Source organism: Amblyraja radiata, chromosome 1, assembly GCF_010909765.2.
Source record: "Amblyraja radiata isolate CabotCenter1 chromosome 1, sAmbRad1.1.pri, whole genome shotgun sequence".
Lineage (NCBI taxonomy): Eukaryota > Metazoa > Chordata > Chondrichthyes > Rajiformes > Rajidae > Amblyraja > Amblyraja radiata.
This window is the reverse complement of record NC_045956.1, coordinates 60195555-60215689: the sequence shown is the minus strand read 5'-3', so window position 1 is coordinate 60215689 and position 20135 is coordinate 60195555. Positions and strand designations below refer to the sequence as shown.

General features: G+C 46.4%; 1 protein-coding gene across 3 annotated transcripts in view; it reads right to left on the bottom strand.

The window, feature by feature from the left end:
• Window positions 1-20135, bottom strand: part of bmpr1b (bone morphogenetic protein receptor type 1B) — a 424691-nt gene that overhangs the window by 40457 nt on the left and 364099 nt on the right. For all 3 annotated transcript variants that reach the window (XM_033022575.1, XM_033022558.1, XM_033022566.1), the window contains 3 exons: window positions 5456-5615; window positions 4516-4618; window positions 228-330 (listed from right to left, as the gene is read on the bottom strand). In XM_033022575.1, the coding sequence (XP_032878466.1) occupies window positions 228-330; window positions 4516-4618; window positions 5456-5615 (366 nt within the window). The remainder of the gene's footprint in view (window positions 1-227; window positions 331-4515; window positions 4619-5455; window positions 5616-20135) is intronic.

Below are 20135 nucleotides of genomic sequence, written 5' to 3'. Positions count from 1 at the left end.
GATGCCCTCTGGTATTAGACTTTCCCACCAGTGCAAACATCCTCTCCACAGGTGTCATAGGTTATAGGGGGAAGGCAGGAGAATGGGGTTAGGAGGGAGAGATAGATCAGCCATGATTGAATGGCGGAGTAGACTTGATGGGCCCAATGGGCCTAATTCTATTCCTATTCCTTGTGATCATATGACTCTATCCAGTTCTTTCATTATTCATGCCTCTTACACTTTACCTATGCTGTCCTGGGGTGGAAGGGTGGGGTGTAGATCTCGATTGCAGAAATCTCGGTCTGTGCAACACTCGATCGCTCTCCGTTGCGATGACTTGGGTGTGTCCTAAACCGGAAAAGGAGGAAGAGTGAATTACAAAGTATAAACTGGTGAGAACATTCATATCTTTTGAAAAAAATTCCTTCCTCATTCTGTTTAAGAAGGAACTGCAGATGCTGGAAAATCGAAGGTAGACAAAAATAGGTAGAAGGAAAATAGGCGACGTTTCGGGTCTGAAGAAGGGTCTCGACCCGAAACGTCGCCTATTTCCTTCGCTCCATAGATGCTGCCTCACCCGCTGAGTTTCTCCAGCATTTTTGTCTACCTTCTTCATTCTTCTCTTTCTATCTGTTTTGGTTTATTTTAGAGGTACTTCATGGAAACTGGCCCTTTGGCCCACCAAGTCCACGCTGTGTCCACGGCTACCATCGTGCAGGAGCTCCAGTAGCCTGCGCAGGGTCACCACAGATACTTTCCTACAACCATCGGGTTCCTGAACCGACCTGCACAACCCTAATGCGACCACAACCATGGACTTGTTTTCTAATCATTTAGTTTAGTTTAATTTAGTTTAGTTTAGAGATACACATGGAAACAGAGCCATCGACCCATCGAGTCCGCGCCGACCATCGATCACCCGTTCACACTAGTTCTACCTTATTCTACTTCTGCACCTACTCTGTACACGAGGGGCAACTTACAGAAGCTAATTAACCTACAAAACACGTACGTCTTTGGAATGTGTGGGGGGGGGGGGGGGGGGAAGAAACTGGAGCACCTGGAGGAAATCCATGCGGTCCTAGGGAGTACGTGCAAACTCCACACAAACAGTATGCGAGGTCAGGATCATACCCGGGTCACTGGGGCTGTGAGGCGGCTGCTCTACCCGCTGTGCCACCATTTACAACCACCGCCACACTCAGTCACCCTTTCCCTTCTTAATATTCCAATTCAGACATATTTTCAGGAATGTTGAGGGGATTTTCCAATAGGAAGGATAATGGAGAGGGGAACAATGATGTTTCTTTCCACCTGTTATCAGGCAACTAAACATCCTATCACCGACCAGAGAGCAGTCCTGATCAACCATCTACATCATTGGAGACTCCCCGGAGTATCTTTAATTGGACTTTACTGGACTTTATTTGCACTAAACGTAATTCCCTTTATCCTGTATTTGCACACTATATACAGCTTGATTGTAACCATAGAAACATAGAAAATAGGTGCAGGAGGAGGCCATTTGGCCCTTCGAGCCATAATCATGTATAGTGTTTTCACTGACTGGATAGCATGCAACCAAAGAGGTTTTTCACTGCACCTTTTCACTCTGACAATAATAATAAACTAAAAAATCTTTTTTTTTAGATCAGACATCCTCAATGCACATTATCAATCAAAAAAAGGGTACTTCATTTATATTCAAATTCCTTCTACAGGCAATAACACTGGGCAGCTTACAACCCAGCGGTATGAACTTTGATTTCTCTCATTTCAAGTAACCTTTGCAATCTCTCCCTCCTCCCCTCCCCTACCTTAATCATCTTACGATTTCACTGTTCGCATCCTTGTATCCCTTCATTATCACCTCTTCCCCAGCCAACAATGCGCCTTTATGGATTCCATCCTTCCTTGGTCATTTCCTCGTTGCCGGTTTATCCTGGCCTTTTCTTACCTTCAGTTCCCTCCCCTCTACTTTTAGTCTGAAGAAGGGTGTCGAGCCAAACCATCACCCATCCTTTTACTCCAGAGATGCTGGCTGGCCCGCTGAGTAACCCCAGCACTTTGTGTCTATCTTCAGTAACATGCTGCGTTCACTTCGCCATTTTTCACTACGTTAGTTTTGTTTAAAATTGACTGGTTGCTTCGCTGCACCCTTACCAGCCTAATATATATCTCCGATAGCAGGGTGACCAAAACCAAACACAATACTCCAAGGTTCTTTGGGGTGTCCCGGTGGCGCAGCGGTAGAGTTGCTGCCTTACAGTGCCAGAGACCCGGGATCAATCCTGACTTTGGGTGCTGTCTGTATGGAGCTTGTACATTCTCCCTGTGACCACGTGGGTTTTCTCCGGGTGCTCCGGTTTCCTACCACACTCCAAAGAGGTATAGATTTGTAGGTTAATTGGATTCTGTAAATTTCAAATTGTCCATAGTGTGCAGGCCAGTGCTGGTGTACGGGGCGATTCTTGGTCGGTGGGACTCTGTGGCACGAAGGGCCTGTTACCACGTTTTATCTCTAAAGTAAATTAAAATGTACGGTAGAACTAGAGTACGGATGGCTTGGTCAGCATGGACCTGGTGGGCTGAAGGGCCTGTTTCCACACTGTATCTGAGTCTAAAATGTAAAGTAAAGTCTGCAAGAGTCAGCACTGAGGGAAGACAGGTTGGGCACGATCCACAGGGTCAGTGTGGAAATAGGCCTTTCAGCCCGACTTGCCCACGCCGACCAACATGTCTCAGTGACACTAGTCCCACCTGGCGGTGTTTGGCCCATATACCTCCAAACCTGTCCTATCCATGTACCTGTGTAATTGTTTCTTAAACGTTGCAATTAGCCCTGCCTCAACTATCTCCTCCAGCAACTCCTTCCATACACCCACCACCCTTTGTGCGAAAACGTTGCCCCTCAGATTCCTATTACATTTTTCCCCCTCACCTTAAACCTATGTCCTCTGGTTCTTGCTTCCCCTACTCTGGGCAAGAGACAACCCAATCTATTCTTATCATGCGTTTGTACACGTCTCTGAGATCGCCCCTCATCCTCCTGCGCGCCAAGGATAAAAGACTTAATAAAACGGTGAGTTGTCCTGAAGGAAATTCAATAAATTACCTCCCCTAACAATTCTGCCTTCGGGTGGTCTGTACAGTTGAACAAATCTGCCACAGCAAGAGAGGAACTATACGGTGTTCATACGACAGGGGACCCTGCACTCTGTGAAGTTGGTACAGCACATTCATTACACATGCACACAATTACAGGTCAAAACCCTGAGCTGAAATCCTTCCTCTCCGCTCTTGTGTGATTTATGCGTCAGCGGATCTGTGTGAAATCTGGCTCCAATCAGCGCGGATCAGATTGATGACACCTGCCCGTGTGAAAGGGGAGTTTTATGGTGTTCTGTTGCCACTAGTTTACACCGGGCGGGCGGGCGGGGTTCCACACCGCTGCACGCCCTCAAGATTAACTGCTGCAAAGTGCGGCCACGGCCACTGGGCACAAGAGCGATGCTGCCTGGTCACATGGTAACCACAGAGCTGAAAACCCACTTACAGGTCTGAGTTCTGCAGATAGATGCACAATGCTGCAGTAACTCAGTGGGACAGGCAGCATCTCTGGAGAGAAGGAATGGAGACCCAACTTCAGGCTGCTCCACTGCGAAATCTCCCCAAGCTGTGCCTACTTTGAAGAGGTTCCCCTCCTCCCTCCGTCCCTTCTTCTTCTTGCGTGGGGCGTGCACAGCCTAAAGTTGTAAGACAACTTGTTCTGTTTGATCTTCTGTTTGTGCACGCCAGGTTGATTGCATTCGTTGAAACAGGGTGGGCCACGTGTAGGTTACAATCTCCCACTCCCCTCTGACCCTGAAGTAGGGTCTTGACCTGAAAACGTCACCCATTCCTTCTCTCCAGAGATGCTGCCTGTCCTGCTCCAGCACACTGTATCTATCTTTGGTATGAACCAGCATCTGCAGTTCCGAAGAAGGGTTTCGGCCCGAAACGTCACCTATTTCCTTCGCTCCATAGATGCTGCTGCACCCGCTGAGTTTCCCCAGCAATTTTGTGTACCTTCTGCAGTTCCTTAGTTTAGTTTAGTTTTAGTTTAGAGATACAGCGCGGAAACAGGTCCTTCGGCCCACCAAATCCGCGCCGACCAACGATCACCCCGTATACTAGCACTATCTTGCACACTAGGGACAATATACAATCTTTATCAGAGCCAATTAACATGCAAACCTACATGTCTTTGGAGTGTGGGAGGAAACTGGAGCAACTGGAGAAAACCCACGCAGTCACAAGGAGAACGTGCAAACTCTGTACAGACTACAACGTGGCCAGGATTGAACCTGGGTCTCTGGCGCTGTGAGACTACACCTCCACTGCTGTGCCACCATGCCACCCTTCGTGCAAGATAATGTCCAGTAAAGTCCGATCAAAGATAGTCTACTTATTCCCTTTTGGTTTTGATACCCTGACTATAGAAAAAAACGTTTTGAAAGACTTCAGGAGAAGGTATACACCAAGGCTACTCACCCGGCACTGGAAGTCCGAGCCCTCTTTGCCCAGACATCCAGAGGTGATGACGTGCCCTCCAGAGTCTCCTTCCTCCATGATGGTGAAACAGTAGCCATCTGTTCTGTGGACACAGAAATGTAATTGCAATAAACCCGACGCAGATAACAAAGAGCACTTAGGCAGAGAGGATCAGTCTAGTTTAGAAGACGGACACATCCCAAAGATGTGCGGGTTTGTTTGTAGGTTAATTGGCCCTCTGTAAATTGCACACTAGTGTGTTGGGAGTGGATGAGAAAGTGGGATAACATAGAACTGGTGTATACGAGTGATCGATGCAGCTTTACAGCGCCAGAGACCAGGGTTCGATCCTGACTACGGGTGCTGTCTGTACGGAGTTTGTACGTTCTCCCTGTGGCTGCATGGGTTACCTCCGGATGCTCCGGTTTCCTCCCACATTCCAAAGACGTGCAGGTTTGTAGGTTAATTTCCTTGTGTAAATTGCCCCCGTGTAGGATGTGAATAATATAGAACAAGTGTGAAGGGGTGATCAATAGTTGGCGTGGACTCGGTGGGACGAAGAGCCTGTTTCCATGCTGCATCTGTAAACTGTATTAAAGTATTCGAAGCAGAGAACTGCAGATGCTGGTGTATACCACGCAACAAAAAAAAACTGTTGGAGTAACTCAGCAGGTGAGGCAGCATCTCTGGAGAAATCAGAATGGGCGACCAGTACACAAAGACGTGGGCGGCACAGTGGCACTGTACGCTCTACCGTACAATGCCAGAGTGAGGGTGTCAAAGGTTCCTCGGAGAAGGCAGGAGAACGAAAAGCAGATCAGCCATGATTGAATGGTGGAGTAGACTTGATGGGGTGAATAGTCTAGTTCTGCTCCTTTGCCTTATGGCAACATCTCACTGTATGTGGACGGTATGTGAGGCCGCTGTGCCACTAACTTACTTGCAGGTGTTGTTCACAGACTCTTCAGGACAATGGTGGTGGCAGTGGCACCACAGATCCCTCTGAGGAGGCGTTGACACTGTGCTGTCTCCATACTCCCCCTTGTTTTCCACACTCAGCTTGCCCGTACTTCGTAGAAGCATGTTGTCCAAACAGTTACCTGTGAAAAGAGTTCAGAGGTTAGGCTGATTAAAGAATGCGGGGATGGGCATCAGCCACCTTAGAGCATGGTTTAATTTAGTTTAGTTCACCTTGCACCTGGTGGTCATTACTTCCAAAGAGTCCACCAGGGACTATACTGAAAGTTGGACAATTTTTACATTTTATCAAGCCAATTTATCTAGCCAATTAACCTACGAACCTCGACGTCTTTGGAGTGCGGGAGGAAACCGAAGATCTCGGAGAAAACCCACACAGATCACGGGGAGAACGTACAGACTCCATAAAGACAGCGCCCGTAGTCGGAATCGAACCCGGGTCACCGGCGCTGCATTCGCTGTAAGGCAGCAACTCTACCGCTGCGCCACCGTGAAACCCCTGTCCCACGGTACGAGTTCATTCCAAGAGCTCTCCCGAGTTTGCCCTGATTCGAACTCGGAGATTTACGGTAATGGCCACTCGTCAGTACTCGGGGCTCTCGTGGACATTTTTCAGCATGTTGAAAAATCTTCACGAGTCTTCCCGAGCTTACCTGCCATTAGCGAGTCTTCCCGAGTGCCTGCCGTTAGCGGTATGAGCTGCTAAGAGACTTCCCCGAGCTCCGACGTACCCGCTGCATTCATTCTCCGTGCTTATTTTTTGATTTTTTTTAAACGCGAGAGAGCTCTTGGAATGAACTTGTACCGTGGGACAGGGCCATGACCATTTAGTTTATTGTCATGTGTTCCAAGGTGTAGTGAAAAACTGAAAATATGTCATCTGGTTCTGGATTCCCTAACTCTGGGTAAAAGACTATGCATCTACCCTATCCATTCCCCTCATGATATTATACATCTCCGTAAGATCATCCCTTGTCCTTTTTCACTCCAAGGAGTAAAGTCCGAGCCAGCCCAACCTCCTACTGTGGTTCAGACCCTCAGGTCCAACAGATGCACAATCTAAGACCATGAGAAAATGCACCGTCAAAGAGATCTATAGGAGGACAGTTTCATAAAGTGCTGAAGTAAATCAGCGGGTCAGGCAGCATCTCTGGAGAACATGGAGTCAAGACCCTTCTTCAAACTCTACAGGGCCTGTCCCACGAGCATTCGACCTGCATGCGGCGAACGCGACCAAACCGGAAGCGGGGGCCGCGCGGAGGTCGAGTGATCCCCGTACAGGGCCGGTCCCACCAGCATGCGCCTGCATGCGGCAAGCGCGACCAAACCGGAAGCGGGGGCCGCGCGGAGGTCGAGTGAGTGACTTGAAGTTCGAGCGAAGTCTGCGGGAAGTTCGCACATGAAGTACGGCGTCAAGACGCTGCATCCGCCCGTTGAGGCGGTGCGTACGGCGTTGAGGCGGCTGCGGGCCGACAGGCCGTTGCCGCGTGGAATTTTTGAACATGGTCAGTTTTTCGGAGACCCGCGCGATGTCGGGACCAGCTCCGCACACCTCCATACGGCTCCAGCGATCAAAGTGGGACCGGCCCCGCGAGGCCGTACGGCTCAAGCGACCACATTAGGTCGCGCTTGCCGCATGGAGTCGCATGCTCGTGGGGCAGGCCCTTTACTCTAGCAGAGGAGGCATTGCCTCAGGAAGGCAGCCATCATCAACAAAGCCCAACACTGCGCTGGCCATGCTCTCATTTCACTACTACCATTGGCAAGAAGGTACAGGAAACTGAAAACTGTGACCACCAGGTTCAAGAACATCTTCTTCCCAACAGCCATCAGGCTTCTGAACACTACACAACACTAGTTTAGTTTAGTTGTCATGTGTACCGAGGTACAGTTAAAAAGCTTTTTTTGTTGTGTGCTACAGTCAGAGAAAAGACTACACATGATTACAATCAAGCCGTCCACAGTGTACAGATACAGGATAAAGGGAATAAAGTTTAGTGCAAGATGTACTGCACAGTACAGTCCGACTAAAGATAGCCCAAAGGTCTCCAATGAGGTAGATATGAGGTCAGGACCGCTCTCTAGTTGGTGATAGGATGGTTCAGTTGCCTGATAACAGCTGGGAAGAAACTGTCCCTGAATCTGGAGGTGTACGTTTTCACACTTCTGTACATCTTGCCTGATGGGGGAAGGGAGAAGAGGGAATGGACTGGTCCTTGATTATGCTGGTGGCCTTGTCGAGGTAGCGTGAGGTGTGGATGGAGTCAATGGCAGGGAGGTTGGTTTGTGTGATGGTCTGGGCTGTGACCACAATTGCCTTGGTACTAGGGCACTGTGTAATTGTATTTTTTGTATACAGGTCAGTAAGATAATTGCCATACATAAATCCCTGATTAGTACAGAATGTATAGGAACAGCGCACACTAAATCTATAGGCAAGAGTTGCCATGTTCTGGCACCATTTTCACAGTCCCAACTGGCTTTAAGGACTGATTGCAGCCGTCACCTCCGTCCGGATCATCCCACAAACCGTTGTCTCTCTCCTCACCCGGCCACCTTCAACCTTTATGCCCTGGGGGCTCCTCCCGCAGCAAACACTCAGGGCACAGAAAGTAAGAGCCAACGTTGACATCAAACTAAGCACTTGACAGAAAACTAAACTAAACTAAATGAAAAACCAAACGAATAAAGAACCACTGAACCATTGCAATGATCAAAGACTGAAACTGGGCATGAGGAGAGTGGAGCCGGCAACTTGAATCTTGGCCAGAACATGAGACTCGATGACAAAAGACTTCACGGATAGATTGTCTCTGACATCTGCTCAGTAAACAGTGCATTAGGACGGCATGCAAAGAAATCCATTGCTCAGCTTCAAATTAATTGCTTTCACGAAACAAGGATAAGCAATTCTGACCACAGACAGGAGGGCATGGTTTGTTGAATTTGATCTTCAGTTGCTGAAAGCATTTCAGTGTTTGAAAGCCTCGGTTTACACTCTCACCTCCACTGTAAAAAGGAGGCAGCTATTCGTTCATTACGCCTTTCAGACCAGCAGCTGATTGGCATCAGCTAGCCCAAACATGCCGTCAATTCCACTGAGAGATCCTCTACGTTTAGTTTCACTTAGTATAGGTATAGAGCGTGGAAACAGGCCCTCTCGGCCCAGCGAGCCCACGCCGACCAACAATCACCCCGCACACTAGCACTATCCTTCACGCTTGGGACAATTTTACAATATTACCCAAGCCATTTAACCTACAAACCTGTGTGTCTTTGGAAAGTGGGAGGAAACCGGAGCACCTGGAGAGAACCCAGGCAGTCATAGGGAGAACGGACAAACCCCTTACAGACAGCACCCGTAGTCAGGATTGAACCCAGGTCTCTGGCACTGTAAGGCAGCAACTCTACCACAGTGCTGCTCACCTTTGGGATTGATTAAAACTATAAAGTGCCTATTCCATATTTTTCATATCTGTATCCCATCAAGTCCAACCACAGGATAATTCTGCTAAATATAAATGCTGAAGACACGAGAAAGAAAGATGGTTACAGTTCTTTTGTACAGCAACTATATTATGTTCTTTAAGATTTAAGCTGATTATTGCCATGTGTACTGAGGTAGAATGAATAGTTTTGTTTTGCATCCTATCCAATCCAATTAGATAATATACACAAATACCATCAAGCTAGATTCCAGTACAATAGGTAGAGGAAAGGAGAAGATACAGAGTGTAGAATATAGCTCATTGTAGTGCATCAGTTCCATAGACAAAGTCCATTGTCCACAATGGGGTAGAGGTGAATTGGACGGTACTCTAGCTTATGGAAGGACCATTCAGAAGCCTGATAACAGAGGGGAAGAAGAAGCTGCTCCTGAGCCTGGTGGTGCCGCTTTCAAGCTTCTGTATCTTCTACCCAAGGAGAAGAAGGAATGATCGCTGGTCAACGGGAACTCAGTGGGCCGAAGGGCCTGTTTCCATGCTGTATCTCCAAGGTCTAAAGTCTAAAGTAACGTCTAAAGGGACAGGACGATTGTTTTGAATTGCTGGGGAGGAGATTGTTAAGTGTTCTGTACAGATTCAAATGAACTTGCCGGGCTTGGACAGATTTGTTTTGTGCAATATTCTTCAGTGCAATTGAAAATTGCTGTGGAGGTGAACCTCTTAGCAAGTGAGAAACTCCGAGGCTAAATAAGGAATACATTTTACACTATGATTCCTTAAAAGGGCCTGCTCATCAAAAGTATGAGAGGAGCATTCTTTACTTGTCCCCCCACACAAAAAAATTGCTTAACTCCTCCAAACACTTGAAAATATTGAGGTCTCCCCCCCCCCCCCCCCCCCCCCCCCCCACACAAAATAGGAACTCTCCCTCTGCTAAAGCTGCCAAATGTTAAGAGCTGCTTTACATTTTACACCTGACCGTGATATTCCACAGTAACAGTCTTTGAAAACAACACGTGTAGTGTTGGGAGTAAAATGTGAGCTGTGCCTCTCCTCTAGCATGTCTGGGAGTCAGACCACTCGTTAGACTTGAGCAATTGATATGGGGCATCCAAGGAATATGGGGAGAATATGGGGGGGAAGCAGGAAGGGGGGTACTGATTTTGGGTGATCAGCAATGATCATATTGAATGGCGGTGCTGACTCAAAGGGCTGAATGGCCTATTTTCTATGTTTCTAATCACTAGGAACATTTTTTTTTTCATTCATAAAATCACAATTTAATCAGAGTGCCCTACAATCTGCAGTGTACAGGGAAAGTCTTCAAACTGTGGAAAAGAAATAAGAAAGAGAGAACGATGGCACATTTGTAAAACCAATAATTCACACGTCTCGGCAAATAAATGTCGAATTTAAAATAACATTGCCCAATGTGATTACACTTCAATTCACTTGTCATTTACTTCAGGTTGTGCTTAAAGAATATTTCTGGAATAACTCTTGATGCTATTATCTTACAAAATAAATCACGTGCCATAACAATTTAAAAAAAAGGTTTTAAAGTTGAGATAGTTCAATTGCGCTCATGAATTAATACTTCAGGGTGTGGTTCAATAAACGTTTGAACAAGGTTAGCAAGTTACCCAGGGTTTTAATGGTGAGGTGAACAATCTATTAGAGTAATAAAATAGGACATACAGTGCCCTCCATAATGTTTGGGACAAAGACCCATCATTTATTTATTTGCCTCTGTACTCCACAATTGGAGATTTGTAATAGAAAAAAATCGCAAGTGGTTAAAATGCACATTGTCAGATTTTATTAAAGGCCATTTTTATAAATGTTCATTTCACCATGTAGAAATTACAGCAGTGTTTATACATAGTCCCCCCATTTCAGGGCACCATAATGTTTGGACACAGCAATGTCATGTAAATGAAAGTAGTCATGTTTAGTATTTTGTTGCATATCCTTTGCATGCAATGACTGCTTGAAGTCTGCGATTCATGGACATCACCAGTTGCTGGGTGTCTTCTCTGGTGATGCTCTGCCAGGCCTGTATTGCAGCCATCTTTAGCTTATGCTTGTTTTGGGGGCTAGTCCCCTTCAGTTTTCTCTTCAGCATATAAAAGGCATGCTCAATTGGGTTCAGATCGGGTGATTGACTTGGCCACTCAAGAATTTACCATTTTTTAGCTTTGAAAAACTCCTTTGTTGCTTTAGCAGTATGTTTGGGATCATTGTCTTGCTGTAGAATGAACCACCGGCCAATGAGTTTTGAGGCATTTGTTTGAACTTGAGCAGATAGGGTGTGTCTATACACTTCAGAATTCATTATGCTACTACCATCAGCAGTTGTATCATCAATGAAGATAAGTGAGCCAGTACCTTCAGAAGCCATACATGCCCAGGCCATAACACCCCCACCACCGTGTTTCACAGATGAGGTGGTATGTTTTGGATCTTGGGCAGTTCCTTCTCTCCTCCATACTTGGCTCTTGCCATCACTCTGATATAAGTTAATCTTCATCTCATTTGTCCACAAGACCTTTTTCCAGAACAGTGGTTGCTCTTTTAAGTACTTCTTGGCAAATTGTAACATGGCCATCCTATTTTTGTGGCTAACCAGTGGTTTGCATCTTACAGTGTAGCCTCTGCATTTCTGTTCATGAAGTCTTCCGCGGACAGCGGTCATTGACAGATTCACACCTGACTCCTGAAGAGTGTTTCTGATCTGTCAGACAGGTGTTTGGGTTTATTTTTTTTATTATAGAGAGAATTCTTCTGTCATCAGCTGTGGAGGTCTTCCTTGGCCTGCCAGTCCCTTTGCGATTACTAAGCTCACCAGTGCTCTCTTTCTCCTTAATGATGTTCCAAACAGTTCATTTTGGTAAGCTTAAGGTTTGGTTGATGTCTCTAACAGTTTTATTCTTGTTTCTCACTCATAATGGCTTCTTTGACTTTCTTTGGCACAACTTTGGTCTTCATGTTGACAAACAGGAATAAAAGTTTCCAAAGGTGATGGAAAGACTGGAGGAAAGACGAGGTGCTGAGAGCTCTCGTATACCTGCATTAAGGAGGCATTTAAACGCACCTGAGCAAATACAAACGCCTGTGAATCCATGTGTCCCAAACATTATGGTGCCCTGAAATGGGGGGGGACTATGTATAAACACAGTTGTAATTTCTACATGGTGAAACCAAAATGTATAAAAATACCCTTTAATAAAATCTGACAATACGCACTTTAACCACATGTGCTATTCAGTCAGTGAAAAGACTGTACATGATTACTATCAAGCCATCCACAGTGTACAGAGATAAGGATAAAGGATGTAACATTTAATGCAAAGTAAAGTCCAATTAAAGAAGGGTCTTGATCTGAAATGTCACCTATCCATGTTCTCCAGAGAAGCAGCACTTACTCCAGCACTTTACGTTCCTTTATATAAACCAGCATCTGTAGTTCCTTGTTTCCACCATCAGAATAACAGTGCACTGTTGAATATCAATATCTCCACTTAGTTCCAACATGTAATTTTAGATTTTAATCCTTATTTAATTCTACGCCATTCTTGTCACTCACTTTTCACCAACTTTATTTACGTGTCCTATTCATTCACTCCACTACTACCATACCACCCTAGTATAAAGGTGTCTTGACATTGAGACACATGGGTAATCTTGCCTGTTGGATGTTCCTTGCTCTTCGGAAGGTGAGATGCCAGGAAAAAAAAAGAACACAGCAGTCCTAGAGGTGTACCTAATAAAGCACACCGCGTTCTGGACCAGAAGATTGGAAACTAACAGAGCAGTTCACGCCATTAGTCCTTGCCACCAATATTCCATTTGTCCTTGGCTTCATGGTTGAACCATGAAAAGGTACACCTAAACCACTCACGAATGGCAACCCGTGAGGGATAAATGGGAAGAACTTCCTAACTCAACTTCCAAGTTGGACCAATGGTGCCTGTAAACCCTTCTCCGAAATGGACGGCAAAGCTTGACGTCACCAACGTGAGATGGTCGGAGATAGCTTGCAACAGAGAAGAAGTGATAGTCAGCACAGTGGCTTCTTTTCCAAAATGTCAACATTCCCACGATCCAAATCTCATTAAAAGGAAAAAGTTGTGGCTGTTCCATGGATGTGCTGCATTCTCAGACTCTGTGTTATTGCGTTTTGTGGTTTAGTTTAGAGATACAGCGTGGAAATAGGACCTTCAGCCCACCGAGTCCATGCAGACCCTTGATCACCCATACACTCGTTCTCTGATATTCCAGTTTTGCATCCTACTCACACAGCATGATTTGGGAACAGCTCCATCCAAGACCGCAAGAAATTGCAGGGAATTGTGGACGCAGCCCAGACCATCACACAAACCAACCTCCCTTCCATTAACACCTCATGCTGCCTCGGCAAGTCCATCAGCCTAATCAAGGACGGCTACTCCCTCTTCTCCCCTCATCCATCGGGCAAAAGGCAGCAGCTAATGAAGAAGCATTGAAGGAGTGGGGGGAGGGGCGGGGGGAGCTACAAAATAAAAGTCATCTGGAAATAATTCCCATTAACCCAACTTACAGGAGGGCATAAATGGCAGCTATTGTTGATGATAACATATGATGCTCTAGCAACTGATGAATGCATTAAGTGTAACAAAATAAAAATGTACAGCCCGGAAAGACAGCTCAATCAATCCAATCTGGTTTAAATTGATTTATTGATTGAAAGATATGGAATAAAACAGGCCCTTTGGCCCACCGAGTCCATGCTGAGCATCAATCACCCGTTCATACTAGTTCAATGCTATCCTACTTTCATATCCTCTCCTTACACACTCGGGGCAATTTACAGAGGTTAATCAACCTACAAACCCGCACATCTTTGTGATATATGGGGAAACCAGAGCACTCAGAAGAAACCCACGCGGTCACAGGGAGAACGTGCAAACTCCACACAATCAGCACCCAAGGTCAGGTTAGATCCCAGTCCTTTGGCGGTGTGTGGCAGCACCTCTGCGGCACATTAATACATCATTCATCTCCCCTCTATTTATCTTACCAAATCAGCCTTCTATCACACTTATTCATTATTCACATTATTCATTTTGCCTCAATCACAACTGGGTTTGGAAAGGGAAGATGCTCAGAGAGTGCCCCACATCCTGAGGGTATCCAGAACTACAGGCAGATCCTTATAGAATAAGGAGACCCATTGACTCCATCTACACTTCAAGCTGCCTTGACCAGGCCACCAGCATAATCAAGGACCAGTCCCACCCTGGTCACTCCCTCTTCTCCCCTCTCCCATCAGGCAAGGTGTACATATGTGTGGAAACACACACCTCCAGATTAAGGGATAGTTTTTTCCTAGCTGTTATCAGGCAACTGAACCATCCTATCACCAGCGAGAAGGCGGTCCTTACCTCTCATCGATCTAATTGGAGATCGTCGGACTATCTTTAATCGGATTTTACTGGACTTTATCTTGCACTAAATGTTATTCCCTAGTACGCAGTGGACGCTCGATTGTAATCATGTATAGTCTTTCCGCTGACTGGACAGCTCACAACAAAAAAACCTTTCACTGTACCTCAGAACACATGATAATAAACTAAACTAAACAAGAAACAGCTGACGCTGGATTCTTAGTCAAAACATAAAGTGCTGGAGGAACTCAATGGGTTGGGCACCATCTGTGGAATGAATGGACTGGCAAAGCTTCAGGACAAGATTCATCTTCAAACTGAATCAGTCTTAAGAAGCATCCCGACTCGAAACATTATCTGTCAAACCCTTCAAAATATTGCAGTGAAGGAATGATTCTTCAGACTGAAAAGGCAGGATTGGAATCTGTTGCGTGACTTGGGGGGAAAAAAAAGCAGAGTCTTTTATCCATTATCATTGAGGTTAGTTAATGAAAAGCCTCAGGCTGCCTATGCGTAGTGTTGACTAATGAAGGCCATGTGGGTGAATTAATTGCTTGGCATCCTTGATAGATTTTGCAGCACACTGCGTGCCTCAGCTGCACACAGAAACAACAACTATTGACTGTTATTGACAAAAACAAACCAGAAGTCTTATCAGAAGGACTATTCAGCAATAGATCAAGTAACGCAGATGAAAAATTTGTTCCAGTTTGTTAACTGAGTCAAAATATATTGACTTCCTGTAAGAGAATCACCATCTGCATGATACGTTTCATACCACAGTTATAAGAAGGCACCTTTAAAGTGCCTAAAAAAGATTTCAATTATGAAAGGGCGGTACAGTAACGCAGCAGTGGAGCTGCTGCTTTACAGCGCCAGAGGCCAGGGTTCCACCCTGACTATGGGTGCTGTCTGTACGGAGTTTGCACGTTCTCCCTGTGACTGCGTGGTTATTTTCCGGGTGCTCCTGTTTCCTTCCACACTCCAAAGACGTGCAGGATTGTAGGCTGATTGGCTTTGGTAAAATTGTAAATTGTTCCTAGTGTGTGGAATAGTGCCGGTATGATCGCTGGTTGACTCAGACTCAGTGGGTCAAAAAACCTGTTTCATCTCTAAAGTCTAAACTCTCACTTGGTGGTGCAGGTGGTAGCATATTTAATCGTGCACGAGAGGTAACCTTTTCACACAGAGTGTGGTGGGTATATGAAGTGAGCTGCCAGAGGGGGTAGTTGAAGCAGGTACATTTAAAAGACACTTGGACAGATTCGTGGATAGGAAAGATATAGAGGGAAATGCGCCAAAGTGGGCAAATGGACTAGTTTAGATGGGACATCTTACTTAGCATGGACAAGTTGGGCTGAAAGGCCTGTTTCCATACTGTATGCCATTAAGTTCAACAGACTGCCAAGAAGATTTACGAGGATGTTGCCAGGATTCGAGGGACTGAGCTACAGGGAGAGGTTGGGCAGCAAAATATTTTATTCCTCAGAGTGCAGGAGGATGAGGATCTTATGCAAGTGTATAACATCATGAGGGGAATAGACAGAATGAATGCACAGTTTTTTTATCCCGGCAACTGAACCATCCTATCAACAACCAGAGAGCAGACCTGTGCTACCATCTACCTCACTGGAGAGACCCTTGGACTATCTTTAACCAGACTTTACTGGACTTTATTATCCACTAAACAATATTCCCTTTTTCATGTATCTGTACACTGTGGACAGCTCGATTGTAACCATGTATAGTCTTTGACTAGTATAGTCTTTGACCAACTAATCTGTGGCTGGTTAGCCCACATGAAAAGCGTTTCACTGTACCTCGGCACATGTGACAATAAACCATGTATCATGATCAGCATGGGCAAGTTGGACCAAAGGGCCTGTTTATACCACTCTATGCCATAAGACTTTATGACTGAATCTATGTGCATGATGCATATCATTTCATACTACAGTTATTCAAAGGCATCTTTAAAGTCCCTTAAAAAAAAACTCCCACTGGAAGGGTCGGGGGTGGGGGGGGGGGGTGGGTATTGGTGTTTGGATATTTAAGCCCACACATGTTCCTCTCATTTGCCATGTGTCAGGCAATCTATCTGTGCTCTCAGATGGCAGGGCTGTGAGGGTGCACAGAGCTCCCTCAGATGCTGTCGACAGAAGGCGGGGTTAATCCCGCACCTGCGGGCTGTTCCCTGGCTGCGTGGAGAGAGAGCTCGGCGCACATGGCCGTCCGACTAATGCCATACAGCTGCTGACGCGGCACTCCGTCAGAGCGCCTTTGATTTCAGGCAGGCACGAAATTTACTCCAGTCCGCCTGGCAAATTGTTAGATTAGGTGTAAAGAGCGACTCTGAGGGAGCGGGGAGAGAAGAGGGCACCGCTAACCCTGGGAAGAATTTTTCATTTGTTGAGCAAAGGATTAGGGAATTGCCACAGAATGTCCAACACAACACATGTGGTTTGAAGCAGGACATTAATTGAGAGAGTCAAGGCATCCTAAGCACTCAAAGCTTCAATTACAGTTTTTAATAGCAGTCATTCAAGAACCTGTTGGTGCTGTAATCACCATTGCTCTGTTTCCCTGACCGTGCTTGCCAAACAAGACAAATTCATATCGTCATGCAGTCACAGAGCACAGAAGCAGCCCCTTCGGCCCAACTCGCCCATGTCAACCACATTGCCCCATCTAAGCTGTTCCTGTTTGCCCACATCTGCTCCATACCTCTCTATCTCTCCCCCTCTCTCTCACGCGTACACCCATGCATTTCTTTTAGTTTAGTTTATTGTCACGGGCACTGAGGTACAATGAAAAGCTTTTGTTGGGTGCCAACCAGTCAGCAAAAAGACTACATAATTACAATTGAGCCACCCACATTGTACAGATACACGATAAGGGGAATAATGTTTAGTGCAAGATAAAGTCCGATTTAAGATATTCTGAGGGTCTCCAATGAGGTAGATGGTGGCTCAACGCCGCTCTCTAGTTGATGATAGAATGGTTCAGTTGCCTGATAACAGCATTTATATATATATATATAGATATATATATGTGCGCACGCGTACACATACACACACACATATGCACACGCTTATAGTCAAATGTAGACAGTCAGGACATAGCGTTACGGTGAGAGGGACAAAGTTTAAAGGAGATGTGAGGGGCAAGTTTATTTACACAGATGGTGGTGGGTGCCTGGAACGTACTGCCAAGGGTGGTGGTGGAGGCAGATGCAATAGTGACGTTTAAGCGGTTTTTGGATTGGCACACGGGAATGGAGGGATATGGATTATGTACAGATAGATAAGAGGCAGCACAGACATTGTGGGCCAAAGGGCTAGTTGCTCTGCTGTAGTTTGAGTTTTAGTTTTTAGAGAAGCAGCATGGAAAAAGGCCCTTCGGCCCACTGAGTCCATGCCAACCATCTATCACCCATTCACATTGGTTTATGCTATCCCAAGTTCACATTATAGGAGTAGAATTAGACCATTCTGCCTATCAAGTCTACTCCACCATTCAATCCTGGCTGATGAAGGGTTTCGGCCCGAAACGTTGCCTATTTCCTTCGCTCCATAGATGCTGCTGCACCCGCTGAGTCTCTCCAGCATTTTTGTGTACCTTCGATTTTCCAGCATCTGCAGTTCCTTCTTAAACAATCATGACTGATCTCTGCCTCCTTATGCCATTTTCCTGCCTTCTCCCCATAAACCTTGATACCCATTCTAATCAATAAATTGTCTATCTCGGCCTTAAAAATATCCACTGACTTGGCCTCCACAGCCCTCTGCGACAATGAGTTCCACAAATTAACTACCCTCTGACTAAAGAAGTTCGTCCTCACCTTCTTTCTAAAAGAGCGCCCTTGAAATCTAAGGCTACAACCTCTGGTCCTAGACTCTCCCACCAGTGGAAATATCCTTTCCACATCCACTCTATCTATGCCTTTCATTATTCTGTAAGTTTCAATGAGGTCCGCCCTCAGCCTTCTAAACTCCAGCTAGTACAGGCCCAGTGCAGTCAAATGCTCATCATATGCTAACCCATTCATTCCTGGAATCATTCTTGTAAACCCCCTCTGGACCCACTCCAGAGCCAGCACATCCTTCCTCAGATATGGGACCAATATTTGCTCACAGTACTCCGAATGCGGCCTTGCCAGCGCCTTATAGAGCCTCAGCAGTACATCCCTGTTTTTGTATCCCAAACTATCCCACTATCTCAATCACTCCCTACACACTAGAAGGTAATTTACAGAGGGCCAATTAACCTTAAACCTCTATATCTTTGGGATATGGGAGGAAACCAGGAAACCAGAAGAAACCCATATGGTCACAGGTAGAACATGCAAACTCCATGCAGACAGGGACTCTGGCGCTGTGAGGCAGCAGCTCTACCTGCTGCACCACTGTGCCGCCTAGTGTTCTATGTTCTACGCACTATGTCTACATTCTAGTTGCCAGAGCTACTGAGACAAGACTGGGTCCAGACTCCTGCCATAGAGCCTGATCAAGGCCCGACCAGGAATAGACTGCCCAGCCGATAGAGAAGGATGGAACTACAAATGCTGGTTTAAACTGATACAAAATGCTGGAGTAACTCAGCGGGTCAGGCAGCATCTCTGGAGAATATCGATAGATGACGTTTCGGGTCGGAAACTTTCTTCAGACTGAAAGAGAGAGGTGGACTTGGAAACTGGAGTTGAGAAAATACATCGAACACCCTCACCCTGAACACCGGATCCCCCCAGGGTTGCGTCCTCAGCCCGCTACTGTACTCCCTGTACACACATGACTGTGTGGCCAGGTTCAGCTCTAACTCTATAATTTTACTTCGGAGTCACGTGAGTGACTACGTGAAGAACCCGCTCAGCGCGCATGCGCGGCATTACGCCAGCAGTGCAACAAGCGGCGGCAGCTGGAGTCAGGCTCTCCAGCTGCAGGTTTAAAAAACGGACCGTTAGGTAAGTACACTGAAGGTGGAAACTAACGGAGAGGAGAGTTGTGTGTATTCTTTCTATTTTACAGAGATGAGTACACTGAGGAAAAAACTCTCAAAGAGAACTGCCCCCCGCAAAACTCCACCAGAGGAGCGTTCAATCTCAGGGGGACAGCAACAGGCGGCGGGACCGCTCGTAGAGCGGTCCACCATCCCTGACACCGTGCCAAGCCCAGTCCCGCTAATGCCTGAACAGCGGACTGGGAAAAAATCCGCCAGTAAAACCAACCAACTAGGATGGGGACACGTCTCCACCTAAACGGAGGAGACACAGCCGCATGAGCCGCATGGAACGGCTCTTGGAGCAAGTACTCCAGCGAGTGCAGGAAAAGCGCTCTCGCGGAGGGAGGTCAGGCACCCCCTCCACAGTGTTCTGTACACTGCCCTCTGCTCCCTCATTACTGGAGGCTAGCATTGGTGACCAGGACTGGGCTGGTCTGCAACAGGGGTTGGCGGACGAGATCGGGAGTATGCAGGAGGTGCAGGAGCAGGAAGAGCTGCTGGGTGTGGTGGACCGCTATGTAGCAACCCCACGTGCTGGAAGACCGCTGGAACCGAAATTAGCGGCCAGCATTAATCAGCTTTCAAATAAGCCCTTGCAGGACAAGGTGCTCTCTGAGGCAATGGATCTCTACAAAACACCAGAGAACTGTGAGGCCCTCAGAGTGCTGACTGTAAACAGCCAAATCTGGGGGCACGTGGGGGTACACATGCGCAACTATGAAGTTAAGCTACAGCGGATCCTAAGGCTCCTGACGTCGGCCATCACAGCCTT